The sequence below is a fragment of the Pantherophis guttatus genome, chromosome 18 (assembly GCF_059756535.1).
Source record: "Pantherophis guttatus breed Tessera chromosome 18, ASM5975653v1, whole genome shotgun sequence".
NCBI lineage: Eukaryota > Metazoa > Chordata > Lepidosauria > Squamata > Colubridae > Pantherophis > Pantherophis guttatus.
Genome location: NC_142080.1, coordinates 12,910,080 through 12,930,061, shown reverse-complemented (window position 1 = coordinate 12,930,061; position 19,982 = coordinate 12,910,080). Strand labels below are relative to the sequence as shown.

At 46.5% G+C, this 19,982-nt stretch overlaps 1 protein-coding gene across 1 annotated transcript; it reads right to left on the bottom strand.

Annotated features, from left to right (window-relative positions):
- Positions 1-290: 290 nt before the first annotated feature.
- Positions 291-19,221, bottom strand: LOC148111604 (maestro heat-like repeat-containing protein family member 7). The gene is made up of 21 exons (XM_087880807.1): positions 19,157-19,221; positions 18,363-18,482; positions 17,723-17,802; positions 17,071-17,206; positions 16,617-16,712; positions 15,034-15,138; positions 14,392-14,527; positions 10,377-10,495; positions 9,892-10,041; positions 9,538-9,692; positions 7,787-7,934; positions 6,243-6,394; positions 5,745-5,882; positions 5,181-5,295; positions 4,140-4,283; positions 3,220-3,396; positions 2,526-2,675; positions 2,161-2,286; positions 1,722-1,824; positions 702-767; positions 291-582 (listed from the first exon to the last, which is right to left on the bottom strand). Exons 1-21 carry the CDS (start codon positions 19,217-19,219, stop codon positions 419-421), a joined length of 2,643 nt encoding a protein of 880 aa, XP_087736933.1. The 5' UTR covers positions 19,220-19,221; the 3' UTR covers positions 291-418.
- Between the last annotated feature and the right edge of the window lie 761 nt (positions 19,222-19,982).

The window sequence follows — 19,982 nt, the reverse complement described above, 5'->3', positions numbered from 1 at the left end:
ACCAGCTGGAAGGCAGGTGCCCAGAGGGTCATGGGTTGCCCCTTCCCCACTTTGGAAGAGCTTTATAGCTCCCGCTGGCTTTAGAAAGTTCAAAGCATCCTTAAGGATCCATTTCATCCTGGGCCCCCCTCTTTTTGAACTATTACCATCTGGCAGACGGTACAGGACAATAAAAACAAGGACAAATAGGCTGAAAAACAGCTTCTATCCCAGAGCAGTAACTATACAATTCTACGTACAGTGCAATATGAATACAATACGAGGGTTTTTTAATTCAATTGCATACAATGTGAAGGAAGTGTGTTTTTGTTTTATTTTTATAGGGTTTTTAAAAAGTATAATATACAGTGAGGATGGCACTTAGTTTCATTCTATGAGGTGCCATGACAATAATGAAAACTATGAAACTATGAAACTATTATTGCTTGGTCTCGGAGATCCTCCTGATGCCTTTGGAGAGGAGTTGACTACTAACAAGACCCGGCTTGATCAGATGGCCACACTGCCGAAAGATTTCTTGCATTGAGTCAGCTGCAGCCTGAGCCACTGAGGCTTCGGAATCGCCTTGCAGATCCTGGAGACCTGAAACGAATCCAGAAAACAAAGGATTTCCGGGATCAACCGTGAGAACCAGCCCTGATCAGCGACAGAGCTTCTGGAGAAAAACTCCTTGTTTCAAGCGAGGGAACTTTGAAACTCACCCAGGAAAACTTCTTTCATTTGTTTTGAAGTCATCACTTCCGGTTGCATGTATTGCGCGCAGCAGCCTGGGCACGTAAAAAGAAAATGTTGGTGGGGTTAACAGAGACGGCTAAATCGACTGATTCAGGAAAAAAACGCGCAATTCATTGGTTTCCACTTGGAAGAGTCGCTTTGGGACTTTACGGGATGGTTCCAGGGATTGGGTCTGTCTAATAATAAGAAGGACGAGGGGTAGCCGTTCTTCCTCTGTTTTTGTCTCCAGGCCTCACTGGAGGCTTTCAAGAAGAGATTAACGAAGAGATTGGACAGCCACTGGTCTGAAATGGAATCGGGTCTCCTGCTTTAGCAGGGGGTTGGACTAGAAGACCTCTAAGGTCCCTTCCAACTCTATTACTTTATGTTCTAGGACTGTGCAAACAACCATCATCTTGGAAAAAAATCTAAGCAGCCTTGAATCCAGTTAATACTAGAATGGGAGGCCAGCTGGAAATATTTCCAGAGAAAAAGCCACGGCTGTGGGTTTGCCTATACAAGAGAGAGGGATACAGGCCAGTTAGTCCTCGACTTCTAACAGTTCATTTAGTGACCATTCAAAGTTACAATGGCACTGAAAAAAGGAACTTACGACTGCTTTTCACACTTAGAAGCGATGCCACATCAAGATCAAAATCCGGATGCTTGGCAAACCGACTCGTATTTATGACGCTTACAGTGTCTTGGGGGTCAAAGATCACTTTTTGCGATCTTCGGATGAGCCAAATCCGGGAGGAAGCCAGATTCACTTAACAACCATGTGGCTCACTTAACAACGGCAGCGATACCCTTAAGAAAGAGGGCAGGAACTGCCTGAGAAACTGTTGCGCGATCGTAGCCGTTCCGGAGAAGCCACACGGTATAAGAGCAGCTTCCAGTCTGATTAAGCGACATGGCTTAATTCTGCATAGATTCTTTTGGTGACAAGGCCGCCCGCCTGTCTTGGGTTTTCCTGCCCTCCTTCCAGAGTTGGCATTGGTGATTACCAATTAAGAGGGCAGCTGCCTCGCGATGGGAAGAGTTCCGGCTCCTCAGGAATCCCAGCATCTGATCCAACATCGCAGGAAGGTTTTGCTTGCATTTATTCATCTGGGGAAAACAAGGCAACAAAGAAGCCAATGAACTATAGAGCTTTTTTTTTTTTTTTTTTAACCAAGGGGCTGCTTTCTTGGTCAAAGCCAGCTGGGTGACTTTGGGAGTTCTAGTCCCTCCTTAGTCACGATGGCCAGCTGGGTGACTTTGGTGCAGTCCCTCTCGCTCAGGGCAACCCACCTCACAGGGTTGTTGTGAAGAAAAGAAGAAGTATTAGGGATGCCCACCGTCTTGAACTATTTATCAAAATAAGAAAGGCAGGACAAAATAAAGAAATAAACGGTTAGTTTACTCTAATCTGGAAGAAAACAGGCCAGCTTGGCTCCTACTTACAACCACGTAGCAGATGTTGGAGTACATGCTATGAAGACTGGTGTACATTTCATAGTCAAACAAGTTGCTGGGAAAGCCCCCCCAGTTCATAAAGGACACGCAGGAGTCGAGGGTCTTCCTGGAGACCTGGCCGAGGGAGGAAAGACACCTAGTTGGGTCATGAAACAAGTCTTCAAGGAAACAACCAAGTTCAGGGAGCACCAAGGACCCCACAACTTCAGGATTGTCTACAATGTCTTTGCATTCTCCAGAGTGTCCACGTGGTACAACCACGTTGCTCTGAGTGAAGATGGGGGTACAGAGTGGTCTCTGTGAAGGTAGCATGATCAGAGCAGGAGCTCAGGTTAGCCAGCCCTTCAACTCACCTCTTTTGTCCGATCATTTGACAGTTGTATGAGGAGGGGAATAAGGCTGTTCAGGATGTTTTCGGCCATATTACTGTTCCGTAACTCCTTCAGTCCTTTCAGGAGCATGCCGAAAATGGTGATGGAGGTATTCCTCAGTTCGATGTCGTCCTACGAAGGAAGAGAGACAGGTTAGTCCCTCCAATAGCAGAATAGCCATGCAGAAGTTTCTTGAAGTTTGGAGGAGAACACACAAGTTCAGAGCACACCTATTCCCAGTTCAATGTCCATGGAGATGGTCAATCATCCAGGTCATGGTTGCCCCAAAGATGGGGAGCCCAACTCCAGTATGCTGGCTGGAGAGTTCTGGGAGTTGAAGTCCTCACCTCTTAAAGTTGCCAAGGTTGAAAAATCCTGATCTAGACCAGAGTTGTTCAATCTTAGCAGCTCCTTCTGGACTTTCTCTCATCTTTATGGGAGAAAGAGAGAGATAGAGGGAGAGGGAGAATGAAAGGGAGTGTAGGAGGGAGGGAGGGAAGGAGGGAGGAAGGAGGGAGAGAGAGAGAGAGAAAGAGAGAGAGAGGGAGGGAGGAAGGGAGTGAGGAGGGAGCGAAAGAGAGGGAGAGAGTGAGTGAGGGAAGAGGGGGAGAGAGGGAGGGAGGGAGGGAGGGAGGGAGAGGTGGAAAACCAGTTTGTTATGATTTGGTTGACTTACATCATGAAAATGTTTCAGAAGGAGCGGAATGAGGTTGACTGCCTTCACCGCATGGGTTTTGATATCGAGGTTCCTGAGGAGGAAATGCAGGGTCCTTATAGCTTCTTTTGCCAAGGTCTTCTCTTCGTGACAAGCGCAGTTTAGCACTGGCATCAAGAGGGGTTCCAAGATGTTCTTCTGGAGGAAGCAGGGAAAGAAACGAGCAATTAAACGGTCACTGGAGTTCTCTGAGTCTCCCAGCGATCATGACAAATGCAAGAGAAGGCCACAGAGCATAGAAGAAGAGGGTTGAAAGGGAACTTGGAGGTCTTCCAGTCCAACCCCCTGCTCAAGCAGGAGACCCTAGACTCTGCTGGACAAATGGTTATCTAAACTCTTCTTGAAAAGCTCCAGTGATGGAGCACCCATAACTTCTGGAGGGAAGTCGTTCCAAGGATGAATTGTTCTCAGGGTCAGGAAATTTCTCCTTAGTTCCAGGTTGTTTCTCTCCTTCATTAGTTCCCATCCGCTGCTTCTCGTTCTGCTTTCAGGGGCTTTGGAGAATAGGTTGACCCCCTCTTCTTTGGGGCAGCCCTTCAAATACTGGAAGACTGCTCTCAGGTCTCCCCTGGTCCTTAACAGGATACCAGAGATGGAAGGGACCTTGGAGGTCTTCGAGTCCAACCCCTGCTCAAGCCAGAACCCCTATACCATTTCAGACAAATGTCCTCCAAGAGGATCTGGCCTCTACTTGCACCTTCAGATCTTCCAGGGTTGCAGCCATCTTTGTAGAAGAGACACCACTCTAGCTGTCCTCTTTCTGCTGGTTGCCTTCTTCTTCTCCTTCTTCTCTCCTTCCCAGCCTTGTAGACTTCCCAGAGAGCGAGGTCACACCTGCTACTACCTTGGAAGCCACTCCCTTCCTGCCCCCCATCTCTTACCTCAAACGGGTGTTGGATGAGGTTCCCCAGTCCTCTAACGCTGAAAGTCTGTATCAGCGGATATGGCTGGGTCATCCATTCCTTCAGCACCTGGAGGATGTCTTGGATGACAAAGAATTGGCAAATTTCCGGGTGAAACAGCAGCTGAAGAAGAAGAGTGGAGATATGGAGCGTTAGCCAAGCCAAGGAAGAGAACTTCCCTGAGAGCCTCGACTAAAGATGCCACTTTCAGCCATTAAGGGGAGAGAAAAAGAAAATAAACACAGTCCTCAGTTAGTGACCGCTGAAAGTCACAACGGCATTGACAAAAGAGATACGTCCATTTTTCAGAATTATGACCATGGTAGCATCCTCATGGTCATGTGATCAAAATTTGGGTACTTGCCGGTCCATATTTGAGTTGAAGATGTGGCCCTTTCGTCAACTTAACTGATCCGTTATGGGTGTACATTGTTATAATTTTAAATTGTTTTAATTGGGTTGTTGATTTTAATTTATTGTGATTTGTATTGGATATTGTTTTTGTAAGCCGCCCTGAGTCCCTCGGGAGAATGGCGGCATATAAATATATATATATATATGACGGTCGCAGTGTTTCGAGGTTACGTCATCCCTTTTGTGACTGTCTGATAGGTAGTGTAAATGATAGTTGCAAGAATACAAAAAATAATGCAAAAAGTAAAAGGAATTTGGGGTCATTGAGTCTTCCTTCCTCCCTTTCTCCCATCCTCCCTCCCTCAATCTCCTTCCTTCCTTCCTTCCTCCCTCCCTCCCTCCCTCCCTCCCTCCCACAACTTCTGGAGGCAAGCCATTCCACTGATTAACAGAATACCAGGAGACCTTGGAGGTCTTCTAGCCCAACCCCCTGGTGAAGGAGGAGACCCTCTACCATGTCAGACAAATGGCTGTCTAGTTTCTTCTTCAAGACCTCCAGTGATGGAGAACCCACAACTTCTAGTTTCTAACCATAAAGTTCTGTTGAACCCTGGGCAACTTTCCTTGAGCTCCAGAAGGTTGGGGTGCATCTCAAGGTCTCCTCACCTCCGAAAAGAAAACCATCCCAATGGTTTTGTGTCTTAAATCGGGGTGGCGCACGTAGGTCTCAGCCTGTCGGAGCATGACCTTCAGCTCATGTTTCGAATAGTTGAACAAGATCCTAAGAGAATAAATATGGAGAGATCAGACAAGATCTGCTGGTTAGGGAGAAGAAAATCACCAAGCTAGAGAAATCATGAGCTGAATGATCGATAAATGAATTACTCAATGAATTACTCCATTTAGAGAATTTCTCACCCTCCCTCTCTCCCTCTCCCCTTCCTCTCTCTCTCACCCTCCCTCTCTCTCTCACCCTCCCTCTCTCTTTCTCCCTCTCCCCTCCCTCTCCTCCCCTCTAATCTTTCCTCTCTCTCACTTTTGCCTTCTGTGTGTCTCTCTCCCTCTTTCTCTCCCTCTTTCTCTCCCTCTCCCCTCTCCGTCTCCCCTTCCCTCTCTCTCCCCTTCCCCCTATCTCTCTGCCTCCTCTTCTTCCTCCTCTCCCTCTGCCTCCCCTCCCTCTCTCACCCACTGCCCCTCGTAGCCAAGCTCTTTTGACTTTTAATTTCTTACCGGACCAGGTGGAAAATGCCTTCAAACACACTTTCAGGACTCATCAGCATCGCCCAACATTGAACCATATCTAAGTCCTTGAACTCCTCCTGATAGCCGGTGCGCAAGATGAGGTGTTTGACGGCTTTGACTGCGTTGCTAAATGAAACAAAGGCAGAAGAGTTGGTGCCAATCATTCAGCTGATCCCCCTGCACTTCCGACCGTTACAGTATCCCTATGGTCATGTGGTCAGAATTCAGACTCTCGGCAACTGACCCATATTTATGACGGTCGCAGTGTCTCAGAGTCACGCGATCCCCTTTTGGGACCTTCTGACAAGCAAAGTCAACGGGGAAGCCAGATTCACTTAACGACCATGGGACTTAACCAGTGCAATGATTCACTTAACCACTCTGGCAAGAAAGGTTGCAAAATGGGACAAAGTTCACTTAACGACTGTTTCCTGAGCTTTGCAGAAATGGAGAAAGGATCCAGATTGGGCCCAGGAGATTCCTTACCCCAGATGGTAGGTCTGTTCTGACCCGCTCTTGCCTGCTCCCAGCAGAAAATAGATGTGCGTCACGAGCGCCAGGAGCAGGCTGGAGAACTTATGCTGGACAATGGTTGCTGCCTCAGGAAGCGAGAGGAGGAAGGAGAGCGCATTGGTGGCCTAGAAACAGGAGGAGAGGAGAGTCAGCTCGGGCTCATCAGGTTACTTAGATTCCTCATCATCATCTATTTCTTCTTTTAACGACCCCCTAATCCCTTGCGGGGTGGAGTCTGGGCAACTGAATGGAGCTGAGGCTTTCCTGGCTGGATGCCCTTCTTGTCGCCAATGCAGAGTTTTGTTCGGCAGATACATTCTCATTGTGCCCAGAGAAAGAAAAAAATCCTCATGTCCATGAAAGCTGAGCCAGGAATGTCCATGTCTGAGACACGGAGCAAAAGGTTGCTAGAAGTGGGACTTCTGAAACTCCCATTCTACACCCCCTCCAGACTTTGAGAGGCCAGTGGGGTGTAGATACAGGACAAAAGGGAGACAACGAGTAGCACAAGTGAGACAGAACTGGGGACAAAGAGATCGGTAACCTCACGTTTCTCTGTTTGTCTTCATTCCTAAGTGGGCTCTTGACTCTCCACCTCTTAGGGGTCCTTGGAGGGGCCCTGGGTGCTGTCTGAGCGTGTGTTTTTTGGTTGCAGATGTTTCATGACCCAGCTAGGTAACATCCTCAGTGCTGGAAGAGTTAGGCTTAGAGGTAGGGTTAGACTGGTTGGGTCGGGAAACATCTGCAAGAAAACCACCAAGCTCAGTAAGCACCAAGGACCCCACAGTTCAAACCTGGACTACAAATCTATTGGTCTTAATTAATTAAATTTCTCCACCGGCCATCTGAGCAATCTGACACTGGGAAGTTTACAACAATGTAATAAAACAATATAACACATAATAAAAATACAGATTAAGAATATTTAAAATAAGATATGACACAAAGTACTCCGTTGGGTGTTTGCCTTTGTTGGTTCCTATCATGTATTTTCTTAAATCAAACTCTTTTTTAGTTATTTCTGTAAGAAATAACGTAAGAAATGAATAAAGGAATCAATTGAATTATGAATGATTGGATGAGTAAAGGAATGAATAAATGAAGGAATGTATGAATAAACGAATAAATCAATGAATGGATACATGAATGAATGGATTAATGAATAGATGAACCGATGGATGGATGGGTGGATAGATGATAGAGCTGGCTGGCTGGCTGGCTGGATGAATGGGTGGATGAATGGATGGATGGATGAATATCAAAGCTGTTCTGGTGAGGAAGCCCACAGATGCCTCTACTTTCAATGGGGCACTTTGGGGGGAAGGGGGGCTTACCTCAAATTTTGCTCCGATTTCAGCCCCCACCAGTTTGCCCTCTGCCTCCCTCCAGCCAGGGCGTGCCTGCTCCTGATGAGGAGACCCCCGAGGGTGACTCTTCTGCTCAGCCCCTTCCCCCTTTCCTCAGGCCTGGCCCACCTGCAGATCTCAGGAAAGGAGAGCCACCGGTTGAGGGCTTACCGCAATGGGCATGATGGATTTGCTTGTTCCCCTCCCAATAGCTTCGGTGCTGGGCTCGTGGTCATCAAGCCTTTTGAGGAGGGGCTTCATGATCTTCAGGTTAGCATAGGGGTCTGCAGCCAGCGCCCTCCACAGTTCCCTGGCACTTCTGTGCAGGTGGAAAAATGGATTGGGGAAAAAAATCAGATTCTTTCCCCATTTTCAAAGAGACGGCCATTCCAGATAGATTAACCCCCCCAACGGAAGAAAGGGTTAGAGAACCGATGGCCAAATGAACTGCTTTAAGGCATGGAAAAAGATATAGCTACAGGTAGTTCTCGACTTGCAACCGTTTGTCTAGTAGCCATTCAAAGGAGGGCCTCTGCGCCACCGGAAGTGCCAGAGAACCCAGAACTGGTCAAGGGAGGGGAGGTTTCTAGGAGCAGTGTGTCTACAGAATTAACCCAAAGGTGCTTTTCACAGAAGGACCGAGTTGGAAGGGACCTTGGAGCAGTGGTGAAATTCAAAAATGTTCCCAACCGGTTCTGTGGGCGTTGGTTGGTGGGCATGTGACCGGGTGGCCGTTTCTTGGTGGTCATATGACCAGGCGGCCGTGGCTTGGTGGTTATGTGTCCGGGTGGGCGTGGCTGCACAACTGATTCACACACAATGCAGAACCTCACTGAATCACAGAGAGCTCAAAAGCAAACGATCACACTTTACACAAAAGTAACACAAAAGCTACACAACTGACTCACATACAATGCAGAAGCAGCTGGACTTTACACAAAATGGCCCCTGCAACAAACAGGAACCTCACAGACAATCAGGCACAGCTGATTTTCTCACAGCTGACTGGTAGTAAAAAAATGCTGAAATTAGAAATTACAAAAAGGTTCCGACATTGCCCGGCACAGCTGATTGTCGTACGTTTTAAAGCGTTTTTTCTTACTACCGGTTCGGGCAAACAGTAGCAATTATTACTATCGGTTCGGGCGAACCAGACCAAACCAGAGGATTTCACCCCTGCCTTGGAGGTCTTGTACTCCAAACCGCTTCTCAGGCAGGAAATCTTATCCCATTTCAGACAAATGGCTGTCCAATCTCTTCTTGAAAACCTCCAGTGATGGTGCACCCACAACTTCTGGAGGCAAGTTGTTCCACTGGTTAATTGTTTGCACTGCTAGGAAAGTTCTGCACATTGTAGGTTGCTTCTCTCTTTGATTCGTCTCCATCCTTTGCTTCTTGCCTGCCCTCAGGTGGTTTGGAAAATAGGTTGACCCCCTCCTCTTTGTGGCAGCCCCTCAGATATCAGAACACTGCTATCCTGTCCCCCCTCAATCCTTCCTTTCATCGAACTAGAGAGACCCAATTCCTGCAACTCTTCTTCATATGTTTTAGGCTCCGGTTCACTAATCATCTTCGTTGCTCTTCTCTGCACTCTTTCAGAGTCTCTGCATTGTTTCTACAGTGTGGCGACCAAGAAAGTTAAAAAACCAAGGAGGTCCAGCTGCCTTTTGGAAAAGCACCTTTGGGACAATCATGACCTGGATGGTGGAGACAACCAGCCTAGGAAGCTCTCAGAATTCAGATCGACTGCACAGCCAACCAGCGACTGCACTGGCCCTCAACCAACCCAATGTAACCTCCCCCCCAATCAGCACATGACCTGCCCACCCCAAGCTACAGATATTCACCCCTATCGCAAATGGTTGAGAATCTCTGTAGAGTACAAGAAAACAGGAGGCACATCTCCTTGAGGTTCTTCTTACCCATCGCACGCCACCGAGCACTCGAGGAGAATATCCACGACTTTGTTCACCCGTTTGGACGCCAGGTGACACACTGCCTTTAGCGTTTGTTGTTTGGTGGCAGGGTCCAAGATCTTCGGGAGACGTCGGTAGATCTCCTTGAGGATCATGGGCAGCTATGGCAAAAGAGAAATCCAAGGGATGACCAACTTTCTCAACAGCCCTAAGATTACCTGGTGGTCTCCATCCAACCCTAGCCTTCTTAAATCCAGCTGAAGTGTTGTCACCAAGTCAACAAGGTCTCACCCATTCTCATCTTTCTTTTCTACAAAATCTCCTCTATCCCTTTTGCTCCAAACCCTGCCATTTTCTTACCTCCTCCATGTCCATCCCACATTCTTCCAAGAACGAATTGAGCAGGAGTCCCGCAGTGTGTGAAATGTTTTTGTCCAGGTGTGTCAGAGCTGCCAGGGCTTTTAAGATCAGGTCGTTTATTTGAGACGGGCTCAGATGCTCGCCAAAGGCCTATCGGAAAGAAGAAAAGGAGACCATGAAGAGATGCATCAGGGTTTTGACAAGCCAGAGACTTTGACCCGTATCTGGGGACAGCACCCCATGTAGAGAGGCAGGCCGTATTCCATGACATCCACCACGTGATATTAGGATGTGGGTGAAAGAAGCCAACATGGCAGCCGAGATCGCCTGCTCCTAGACATTGTGGGGGATGGATATCCACCCTCCGGCCTTTGGAGCCTGCCGTCCCCACTGTGATATTGACTTTTTTGAGTATCTCCAGGTCAAGAGGAGGAGAGAAAGGAAGGTCAATAAGAAGCCAGGCAAAATGCTGAACGAAAACGTACCGTAGCCATTTTGGAGACGTTATTATAAAATATTGTTGGGCCCGAAAAGGAGAAGTCTTCCCTCAGCCAAGTGACGACCTTCCCCTTCTTGTTTCTAGGTTTCTCATCCATTTCTTTGGCTTTGGAGGGAGGAAAACAAGAGAAGGTCAGATTTTGGCATTCGGAACTTCTGAACATCCTTCGTCTGACGGCCGGTTTAGTCGTTCCAACAGAAGAGAAGATCTGTAGCTCAGGGCTGACCTGAGGGGTCCCTGGTGCTCTCTGGGCTCGGTGGTTTTCTCGTTACCTAGTTGGGTCATGAAACCTTCACAAGAAAACAACAAAGCTCAGAGACACCAGTCCTCCTCCTCCCCCCTCGCTCCCTCTTTCTCTGCCCCCCCCTTTCTCTTATCTCACTGATCAGGAACGAAACAGGCACAATGACCTCTTTAGTGGTCCAATTACAGGCAGTCCTCGACTTACGGCCACAACTGAGTCCTAAGCAAGACAGTTATGAAGCGAGTTTTGCCTCATGTTGCGATTTTTTTTTCTTGCCAACGTGGTTAAGTGAATTGCCGCAGCAGTTAAGTTAGCAACCCGGTTGTTAAGTGAATCCGTCTTCCCCATTGACTTTGTTTGGCAGAAGGTCACAAAAGGGATCACATGACCCTGGGACACTGCGACCGTCATAAATCGGAGTCAGTGGCCAAGTGTCCAGATTTTGATCCCGTGAGCATGGGGATGCGGCAACGTTCGTAAGTGTGAAAGACAATCACAAGTCACTTTTTTTCAGTGCCGGTTAAACTTTGAATGGTCACTAAATGAATTGTTGTAAGTCAAGGACTACCTGTAACCCCTTTTCTAGGTTAACACAATAGATGGGACTGTAAATGGAGGGGAAATATAGGGCTACATAAGAGACAAATTACATAAATGAAGGAATGAAGGAATGAACCAACAAACGAATGAACAAACGAATGAATGAATCTAACCGGATTTAACCCAGACTACCTTGGTCTGATGTGCAAATGAAGCATTAGGTTGTGAATTGATTGTGTGCTGCCTGGGGAATTCTGGGCATTGAAATCCACATGGCTTAAAGTTGCCACTGGGTTAAGCTTTTAACTAGCCAAATTTAACCGATCCTTTTCTTTAGGTAAACCATTGATATAAGTGCCTGTCTTTCAACCGATTGTGGACGGCTCCCAATTAAAAATTAGAAGACACGTAAAATGGGGTTGAAACTATAAAATTAACAAATAATGTATTGCAATTATAAACCCTCTTTAGCTCTTTCCTTAACAATGCCCACTCAACCCGTAACTTGGTTAACCCGTTTTCTGGCTTCCTGCAATACATGCAGCCATCCAATGACTAAAAGGTGGCTTTGCAAAACACGCTAAGACCCAATCCATGTGCCAAGACTCACAAGCCCAGGCTGGCTGATGGCAGATGCCTAGCCTAACTCTGTGGTCGGCAAACTGCAGCTCGCGAGCCACATGCGGCTCTTTGGCCCCTTGAGTGTGGCTCTTCCACAAAATACCACCTGCGGGCGCGCACGCACACTGTGATTGAAACTTCGTGGCCCATGCGCAGAAGTCGGTTTTCGGCCTGGGCGAGTCTATTCTGAAGAAGTGGCGTTAGAAGAAGTGGGGGTGTCTTGCGGGCGAGAGACGGGAGACGGGAGACGCGGCGCAGGTGGGCCATGGGATACGCAGCGTGGGAGAGGCGCACGCGATTCATGCACGAGTTGAGTGAGCCAGTCAGTCAGCAATCTCCTTGTGCAGTGGTTAGTGCTAGTCGCATCCGCCAATCACGCGCGGGTGACAAAAGTAACTACTCGGAGCATAAAGTTACCTGTATTTTTCCAACCAGCTGCAAATCCTACAGGTATTTTTGTCATCAATTTAAGAATTGTAATTATTTTGTGTTGGTGGCTTTATTATTATAAAATGAAACATTTTTTTAGGTGCCCTGTTTGACATGGCTACAAAGAAGAAGCAAAGAGAAACGGAAGACGAAAACCATGAATTTAAAGTTGAATGGACCGAGACTTTCGCGTTTGTTCAAAACTTAAATGGCCTTCCGACCTGTCTTATTTGTCAGGAAAAATTGGTGCATAACAAGAAATAAAATTTGGAGAGACACTTTAAAACTAAACACGTGCCATTTAGTAGTAAATATCCTGTCGGTGATGCAAGGAAGAAAGCAGTTGAGGAACTTCAGAAGAGTCAAGAAAAATCAAGTTCTGTATTTAATTACTGGATTCAATCTTCCAACAATGTTAATATTGCAAGTTTTGTGGTTAGTCAAAAGATTGCTAAGAGAGGAAAACCATATACAGACGGCGAATACATAAAAAGTTGTTTTATAAATGCATCCGAAGAGCTATTTCGGGATTTTAAGAACAAAGCCGATATTCTAAAAAAAATTAAAGAGTTACCATTGTCTGCTAAAACAGTGAAAGACAGAACAGTCAAAATGTCTTCTTTTTTTTTTCTTTTTTTTTTCCTTATTCGGGTCTACATAGTTATGCGAACAATCATTTTCAAGCATGAACCTTATCAAGAGTAAATTGAGAAGTTGTCTTATTGATGAGAACCTGGAATCATGCCTAAAATTAAAAACAATATACAAACCTGACTTACTCAAACTTTCCAAGGAGATGCAAGGCCATTGTTCACATTAGTGTTTGTCAGTCATTGTCATGATTTAATTTTATGGATATTGTAAGGTCAATTGTAAGGAATTTAATTTTATCAATAAATAATATCAAAACAACACTTTTAAATATGAGGGAAGCTTTTCTCAACAGGTTTCAGGAATTCAGAAACAGCAAAGCGACGTTAGCCTTTGTTAAAAAGCCTCTTAATGCTACTGTAACAGAATTAAATGTTTCTCCCTTTAATATTGACATTGGCAACTTTGAAATGCAATTGCTGGATTTCAAAAACAAAGAATTGTGGAGCTCGAAATTTGAACGTCTTTGTGCTGATACAGAAATATTGGAGAAAAATAAATGTGAACTTAGTTCACAGCACAAGTGGTCTGCTTTGAAAGACCCGGAGAAGGAAGATATGATGATTTTTAACACCCGGAATAGTATTCCTGACTCATATCATCAACTGAAAAAAATAGCGTTTGCTGTTTTTTCCTTATTCGGGTCTACATAGTTATGCGAACAATCATTTTCAAGCATGAACCTTATCAAGAGTAAATTGAGAAGTTGTCTTATTGATGAGAACCTGGAATCGTGCCTAAAATTAAAAACAACATACAAACCTGACTTACTCAAACTTTCCAAGGAGATGCAAGGCCATTGTTCACATTAGTGTTTGTCAGTCATTGTCATGATTTAATTTTATGGATATTGTAAGGTCAATTGTAAGGAATTTAATTTTATCAATAAATAATATCGTTGTTAAGTATGAGATCAAGTTTTATTCAACGTACCTATAGTTTAACTAAGACTTAAAACTTTAAGTAAAGTTTATTAAGTTAATTTTAGGGAACGTTGTGGAGTGAAAGAAGATGTAGTGTCGAGGAGATGGTTTGGACATATAAAGAGGATGAACAAAAGGAGATAGACGAAAGAAGTATACAGGACGAGTGTGGATGGGAGAGATGGAAGGGGTCGACCTCAGCGAACGTACCTCCATCAGATTGAGGACGTTCTTAGCAAAGGCCAGTTTAGGAGTACCCTAATTAAGTTAATAACAATGTACCTACCTATCTAGTTTAAGTTTAACCGATTTGGCTCTCCAAAGAAATTTCAATCGTTGTACTGTTGATATTTGGCTCTGTTGACTAATGAGTTTGCCGACCACTGGCCTAACGGATCCACTTAACGTGAGAAACTCAGTCTTCAAATGACCCCTGGCCCTGAGAGGTGCCAATACCAACGGCCAATTCCAGGCATCTCTGCCCAGGCAAACGACCGGGGTCTTGGTCACGCCACAAGCTGTGCCACCCAGTGCTCTCCTGGGCAGTGCGCATCCCTGGGCTCCTGGCAGCCCTTGGAGTCCAACTTTCTCACCCATTTTGCTCATGATGAGGTGGTGGAGGTGGTAGGCGGCCTCTGCGGACGTCTGGCCAACTTCTTTGCTGGTGTCGCCAACGTGCAGGCCCAGCAAAGCCACCAGCTGTCCCAGCAAAGAAAAGTCACCTGTGGGCTAATGAAAGGAAGCAAAAAGGAGGGGAAAGATGAGAAGGGGGGCTCATGAAGGTTTCAGCCAACTGAAATCAGAGCATAGGAACCATAGCACCACAGAATCCTAGAATCCTACCTTTTAGAATTCTAGAATCACAGAATCTTAGAAACATAAAATCTTAGAATTTTAGAATTATCCAATATTTGAATCTTAGAAGACTAGAATCATAGTCATAGATTCATAAAATCAGTGAATCCTAGAATCTTTGAATAATAGAATCTTTGAATCATAGAATCATAGAATCTTTGAATTTCTAAATCATACAATCTTTGAATCTCTGAATCCCAGAACCTCAATTGCTGGAAGGGACTGTGGAGGTTTTCTCCTCCAACCCCTTCATCAAGCGGGACTCCTTATATCCTCCTGGTCACATCCCAAAGATGCTTTTTCCAAAAGGCAGCAGGACTTTCTTCTTTTTCTTCCTTTCTTTGAAAACATCTCACTGCGCATCCCAAACGGTGACTTACGTCGAAATTGACGTTTTCAGAAACGAACTTCAGGAGGTGTCTGATGCTCTTGATGGCCCTCTCTCTCTCGTGTCTCTTGGGAGATTCAATCCAGGGATTAATGTGCTGCCAGGAAAAACAAAGGAGGAGGAGGAAAGGAAGAATTTGTGATTCACAGTTGGAAGAGCCACAGAAGTTGCCAGGACTGGGGAGAAAATCTAAGGAGCTCAACAAATTTGAGACATTGGTCAATTGAGGTCTATTTTAGACTGAAAACTAGAGTAGCAATTGAAGATTTCTGGAATACAACTAGTCTTACAACAGTTCATTTAGAGCCGTGGTGGCACAGTGGTTAGAACGGAGTATTGCAGGCTAATTCTGCCAACTGCCAGAAGTTCAGCAGTTCCATCCTGATCGGCTCCAGGTTGACTCAGCTTTCCGTCCTTACCAGGTCGGTCAAATGAGGACCCAGATTGGAGAAGAACCTGGGTCCTCATTTAGAGAGGGCTGTAAACCACGGTGAAGCGGTATGTAAGTCTAAGTGCTATTAGTATTTAGTCACTGTTCAAAGTTACAATGGCACTGAAAAAGGGACTTACAACCATTCTTCACACTTATGACCATTGCAGCATCCCTATGGTCACGTGATCAAAATTTGAACACTTGGCCAATGACTCATCTTTATGACGGTTGCAGCATCCCAGCTCGGTCCCTAAATGAATGGCTGTATGTCGAGGACTTCCTGTATAAGTAGTCCTTGACTTACGACCAGAATTTGGGGTGCTTACCAAGGTGGATGTTAGGCGACTTGTGACTGGCTTTACGACCTTTTTTTGCCAGGGTTGAACGAATCCCTGTGGTCCTTAAGTGAATAATGCAGTCATTAGCCGAATCTCGCTTTCCCCGTAGACTTTGGCTTGTCGGAAGCCAGTTGGGCAGTTCGCCAATGGTGTTCAGGTGACACCCCCCCCCAGGATGCTGCAACCATCACAAATACAGGTAGTCCTCGATTTATGACCACAATGAGTCCAAAATTTCTGTTGCTAAAATGAATCCCATCGGCATCGACATAATCTGCATCGGTCAATTGCAGAAGGCAGCTTTACTCGGAACAGCTGCGAGGCTCTATGACAGGGGTGTCAAACTCGATTTCATGGAGGGCCGAATCAAGGTTGTGTTTGACCTCGAGGGGAGCGTGGCCGAGGTGGGAGTGGCCAGCTCAACGTCTCTCGTGTCAGGGGCACCTGTGGACTTCCCTGAGACCCTCCCTCACTCTTATTATCATCTCCTCCCTCCCTCCCTCCCTTCCTCCTTGCCGTGGGACAAGAGAGACACGAATATCAGAGAAATAGTGGAATAGAATCATTAGTGAAAAGATGCCAGAGGAGGGACAAAACAAATGTAAATGACAAAAATGAACATCATTTTTTAACTATTGAAATGAGTTCAATTGAATGGTTGAATTGTCCCATGGGACGAGTTGTCCATCCAACAGCCACATTTGCCTATCCCGGGTCCTTGGGAGGGGCTCGACAGCTGGACAGAGTCGCCAAATCCAGCCTAAACATCTGGCTGACCAACCCCGAGAAAGAATCACTCTTTACCGTCAAGACATCCTGCAGGGAATCCAAATTGGGAGCCTCGGACAGCAAGGCGGTGAGCATGGTGTTGCAGGTGGTCACCATCTGGTCATAAAAATCCTAGAAGGAGAAAAAGAATATCTAAAGGAAGAAGTGGTGTAAAGGAAGAAAGAGGAAGAAATCCAGGGCTGGGGAACTTATGGCCCTTTTAGGACGACTGGTGGACTGCAACGCCCAACAATCCTGAGCCAGCCACGGACTTCTGGGAGTTGAAGTCCACCCTTCTGCAATCAACGGAGTGGCCCGTCTTGCAGGGCTGGTTTTTCTTCCAGAGTTGGAGGAAATGCTTTCTCGGCTGAACACGAGGAACAAAAGGACATTGGGCTCCATGGATGGATCCAGAGTTTTGGAGGAGATTTTGAATCATGCTTATTTCCATGTGGATCTCAGATGGCTTGGCTCCATCTGGACTGCTCACCTGAGTTTGAGCTGGTTGTCCTGGGCCGTTCACGTTCAGTTTTGTCACCAGGTAAGCCGGCAAGGAAAACACCTTCTGGATGCTTTTTCTCACCACTTTAGACCTCATCTCGGAGTTCAAGGGGGGCTTCATACGGCTGATGAAAGACGAGAAAAGAGGAGGAGGGTGAGAAGATCATAGACTCATTAGGCTAAAAGGGACCTCGGAGGTCTTCTACTCCAACCCTTGCTTGATGGTCCTTAAACCATCCCAGTCATATGGTTGTCCCCTCTTTTCTTGAAAACCTCGAGGGATGGAGCACCCCCAACTTCTGGAGGCAAACTGTTCCACTGATGGATTGTTCTCGGTGTCAGGAAATTTCTCCTGGATCTCTCTTTGATAAGCTTCCCTACATCGCTTCTCATCATGCTCTCAGCTACTTTGGAGGGGAAGTTGACCCCCTCCTCTCTCTGAGAGCCCCTCAAATATCAGAACTCCCCTCATCATCCTGGTTGCTCTTCCCTGCACTCTTTCTAGAGTCTCAACATCTTTTTTATATTGTGGTGACCAAAACAGGATGCAGGATTTCTCTCTCTCTCCCTCCCTCCTTCCTCTGTCTCTCTCTCTCTCTCTGTCTCTCTCTCTCTCTCTCTGTCTCTTGGCAGGTACATACCTCATGCAGGTGATGGTGATGATCGCTTGATGGAGATTTTCGATGGACAAGGGTCTCGCGGGCTCATCTTCAATGACTTCCTGAAAAGAGAAGGAAACCCATCTAAGAAAGAACCTGAGATATGGCCACCCTCCAGCTGGCCCTCTTCCCAGCCCTACGCTTTTTCTGGTTGACACAGGAAGTCCCCAGCTTCCAACTGGTCACTTAGCCACCATTTAAAGTTTTGAGGGATCTCTTCAGGACTACTTATGACCCAGATGCCAAGTTCCGAGAGGCGCCCCTTCCTCAGCGATCCTGTGACCCCATTTCGGTCACTTGGCCACCAGCTTGCATTGATGGCAGTTTGCAGTGTCCCGTGACCATGATTTAAGTCAGGGGTGGGTAACTGTGGCCTCTTGATGACCTATATAAAATTGGGAAGCCAGATTCCCTTAACAGCCGTGCGATTAACTGAACGAAAATGATTCGGCTAACAACGGTGGCAAGACAGGTCGTACAATGGGCAGAATTCCCTTAACAAATGTCCCACTTAGCAACAAAACCTTTCAGGCTCCATTGATTGGCATTCAATTCGGTTCAAATTCACTTCCAAAAAGAAAGACGCCCAGGAGCACCTGCCTCCCCCCCTCTCCCCACTTACAACGATGTTTGTGACCAGTTCCTGTTTCTGGGGCAAATCGAGGTCTTGCCTCCTGCTGTTGGCAACAGCTTTGGTGATCATGATGATGGACCTCATGAAGGCTTTCTTCAGCCCTTCGTCCTGGAAAACCCCAGTGGGAATGAAAAGAAACCAGAAGGAAGAGGATGTATTTATTTACTGAAACCTTTACGTAGCCGATTGTCTTTGGTTGAACTCTGGGGGCCCCCAATCAAAACATCACTGGACACTCTGGGTTCTAGTCCCACTATAGGATGAAAGGCAGCTGAGAGACTTTGCGCCAATCACCAGGAGATGGTGAGTTCTAGTTCCTCCTTAGGGAAAAGGGCCAGCTGTCTTTGGGCCAATCACCAGGAGACTGTGAGTTCAAGTCCCGCCCTAGGCACGAGAGCCAGCTAGGTGAGTTGGGGCCAGTCTCAATCCAAAACACGTCACAGAGTTGTTGTGTGGAAAGAAAGAAAGAGTGTAATGCAGGAGCGCTGCCTTGAGGATAATAAATGCAACAAGACCATAGATTCTCCTCCTCCTCCTCGTCCTCGTCCTCGTCCTCGTCCTCGTCCTCATCCTCGTCCTCCTCCTCCTCCTCCTCCTCCTCCTCCTCCTCCTCCTCCTCCTCCTCCTCCTCCTCCTCCTCCTCCTCCTCCTCCTCTCCCACAACATGCTAGTTGGGTCATGAAATGTCTTTAAGAAATCAAACAAGCTAAGGACTCCGGATTATAATTGTTCTTGTGATTAAACTCAGCATTAAGAGAAGTAGAGGGTGGAAACCTGCCTACCTTTTTCATGCTGGAATACTGATAGAGTATTTCTGAGACAATGTTGTCCAGGAAAGGCATCATGTCCTCTACTTGCGCTCCCAGGACTGCCTGGCCATAGCAGAGTATTAATGTGGTCCGAATCCATCTCTCGGAGAGAGTCTGTGAGTCCTGTCAGTCCAAAGACGAGGGGGTCAAACTCTTTCCCAAAGCACCAGAAGACAAGACAAGAAGCAATGGATGGAAACTGATGGAGCTTCTTAGTCATCCAGGTCACGGTTGCCCCAAAGGGGCTTTTTCAAAGGCAACTGGACTTTGTTTTTCCTTGAAGAGGTTTCGCTTCTCATCCCAGAAGCTTCTTCAGGTCTGACTTGGGTCAAAAGAGAAGAAGCTTTTTGGATGAGAAGCGAAATGTCTTCAGGAAAAAACCAAGCCCAAGCCTTTGGAAAAAGCACCTTTGGGTCTACTCGAGGTGTTTGTTGGGGCAGCTCCTAATCTTCTCTAGCCTTATAAAATAGTTCTCCAGGAGATGGAGATGGAGAATTTCAGCACCACCTACATCTACGAGATCTATGACCAATCTGAGGAGACCAGACAGCCTGGAGCCTAAGTCCTTCTAAGCACATTGGACTCTCCTTCCCAGAATCCCCCAGCCTCCTTCTGCACTGAGTTTCAGACCTTGCAACCCCATCCCTGGTCTTACCTCAATGGGGGCTTCTACTGCAAACGGTCCTTTTGTCTGCCTGAACTGGCCAGCCTCCTCCAGGGCCACCAGAATCTCAGGCAGGTGGCAAAAGGATGCCATTCGAATGGATTCCGAGATTCCCTAGGCAAAGCGATGTTTGTG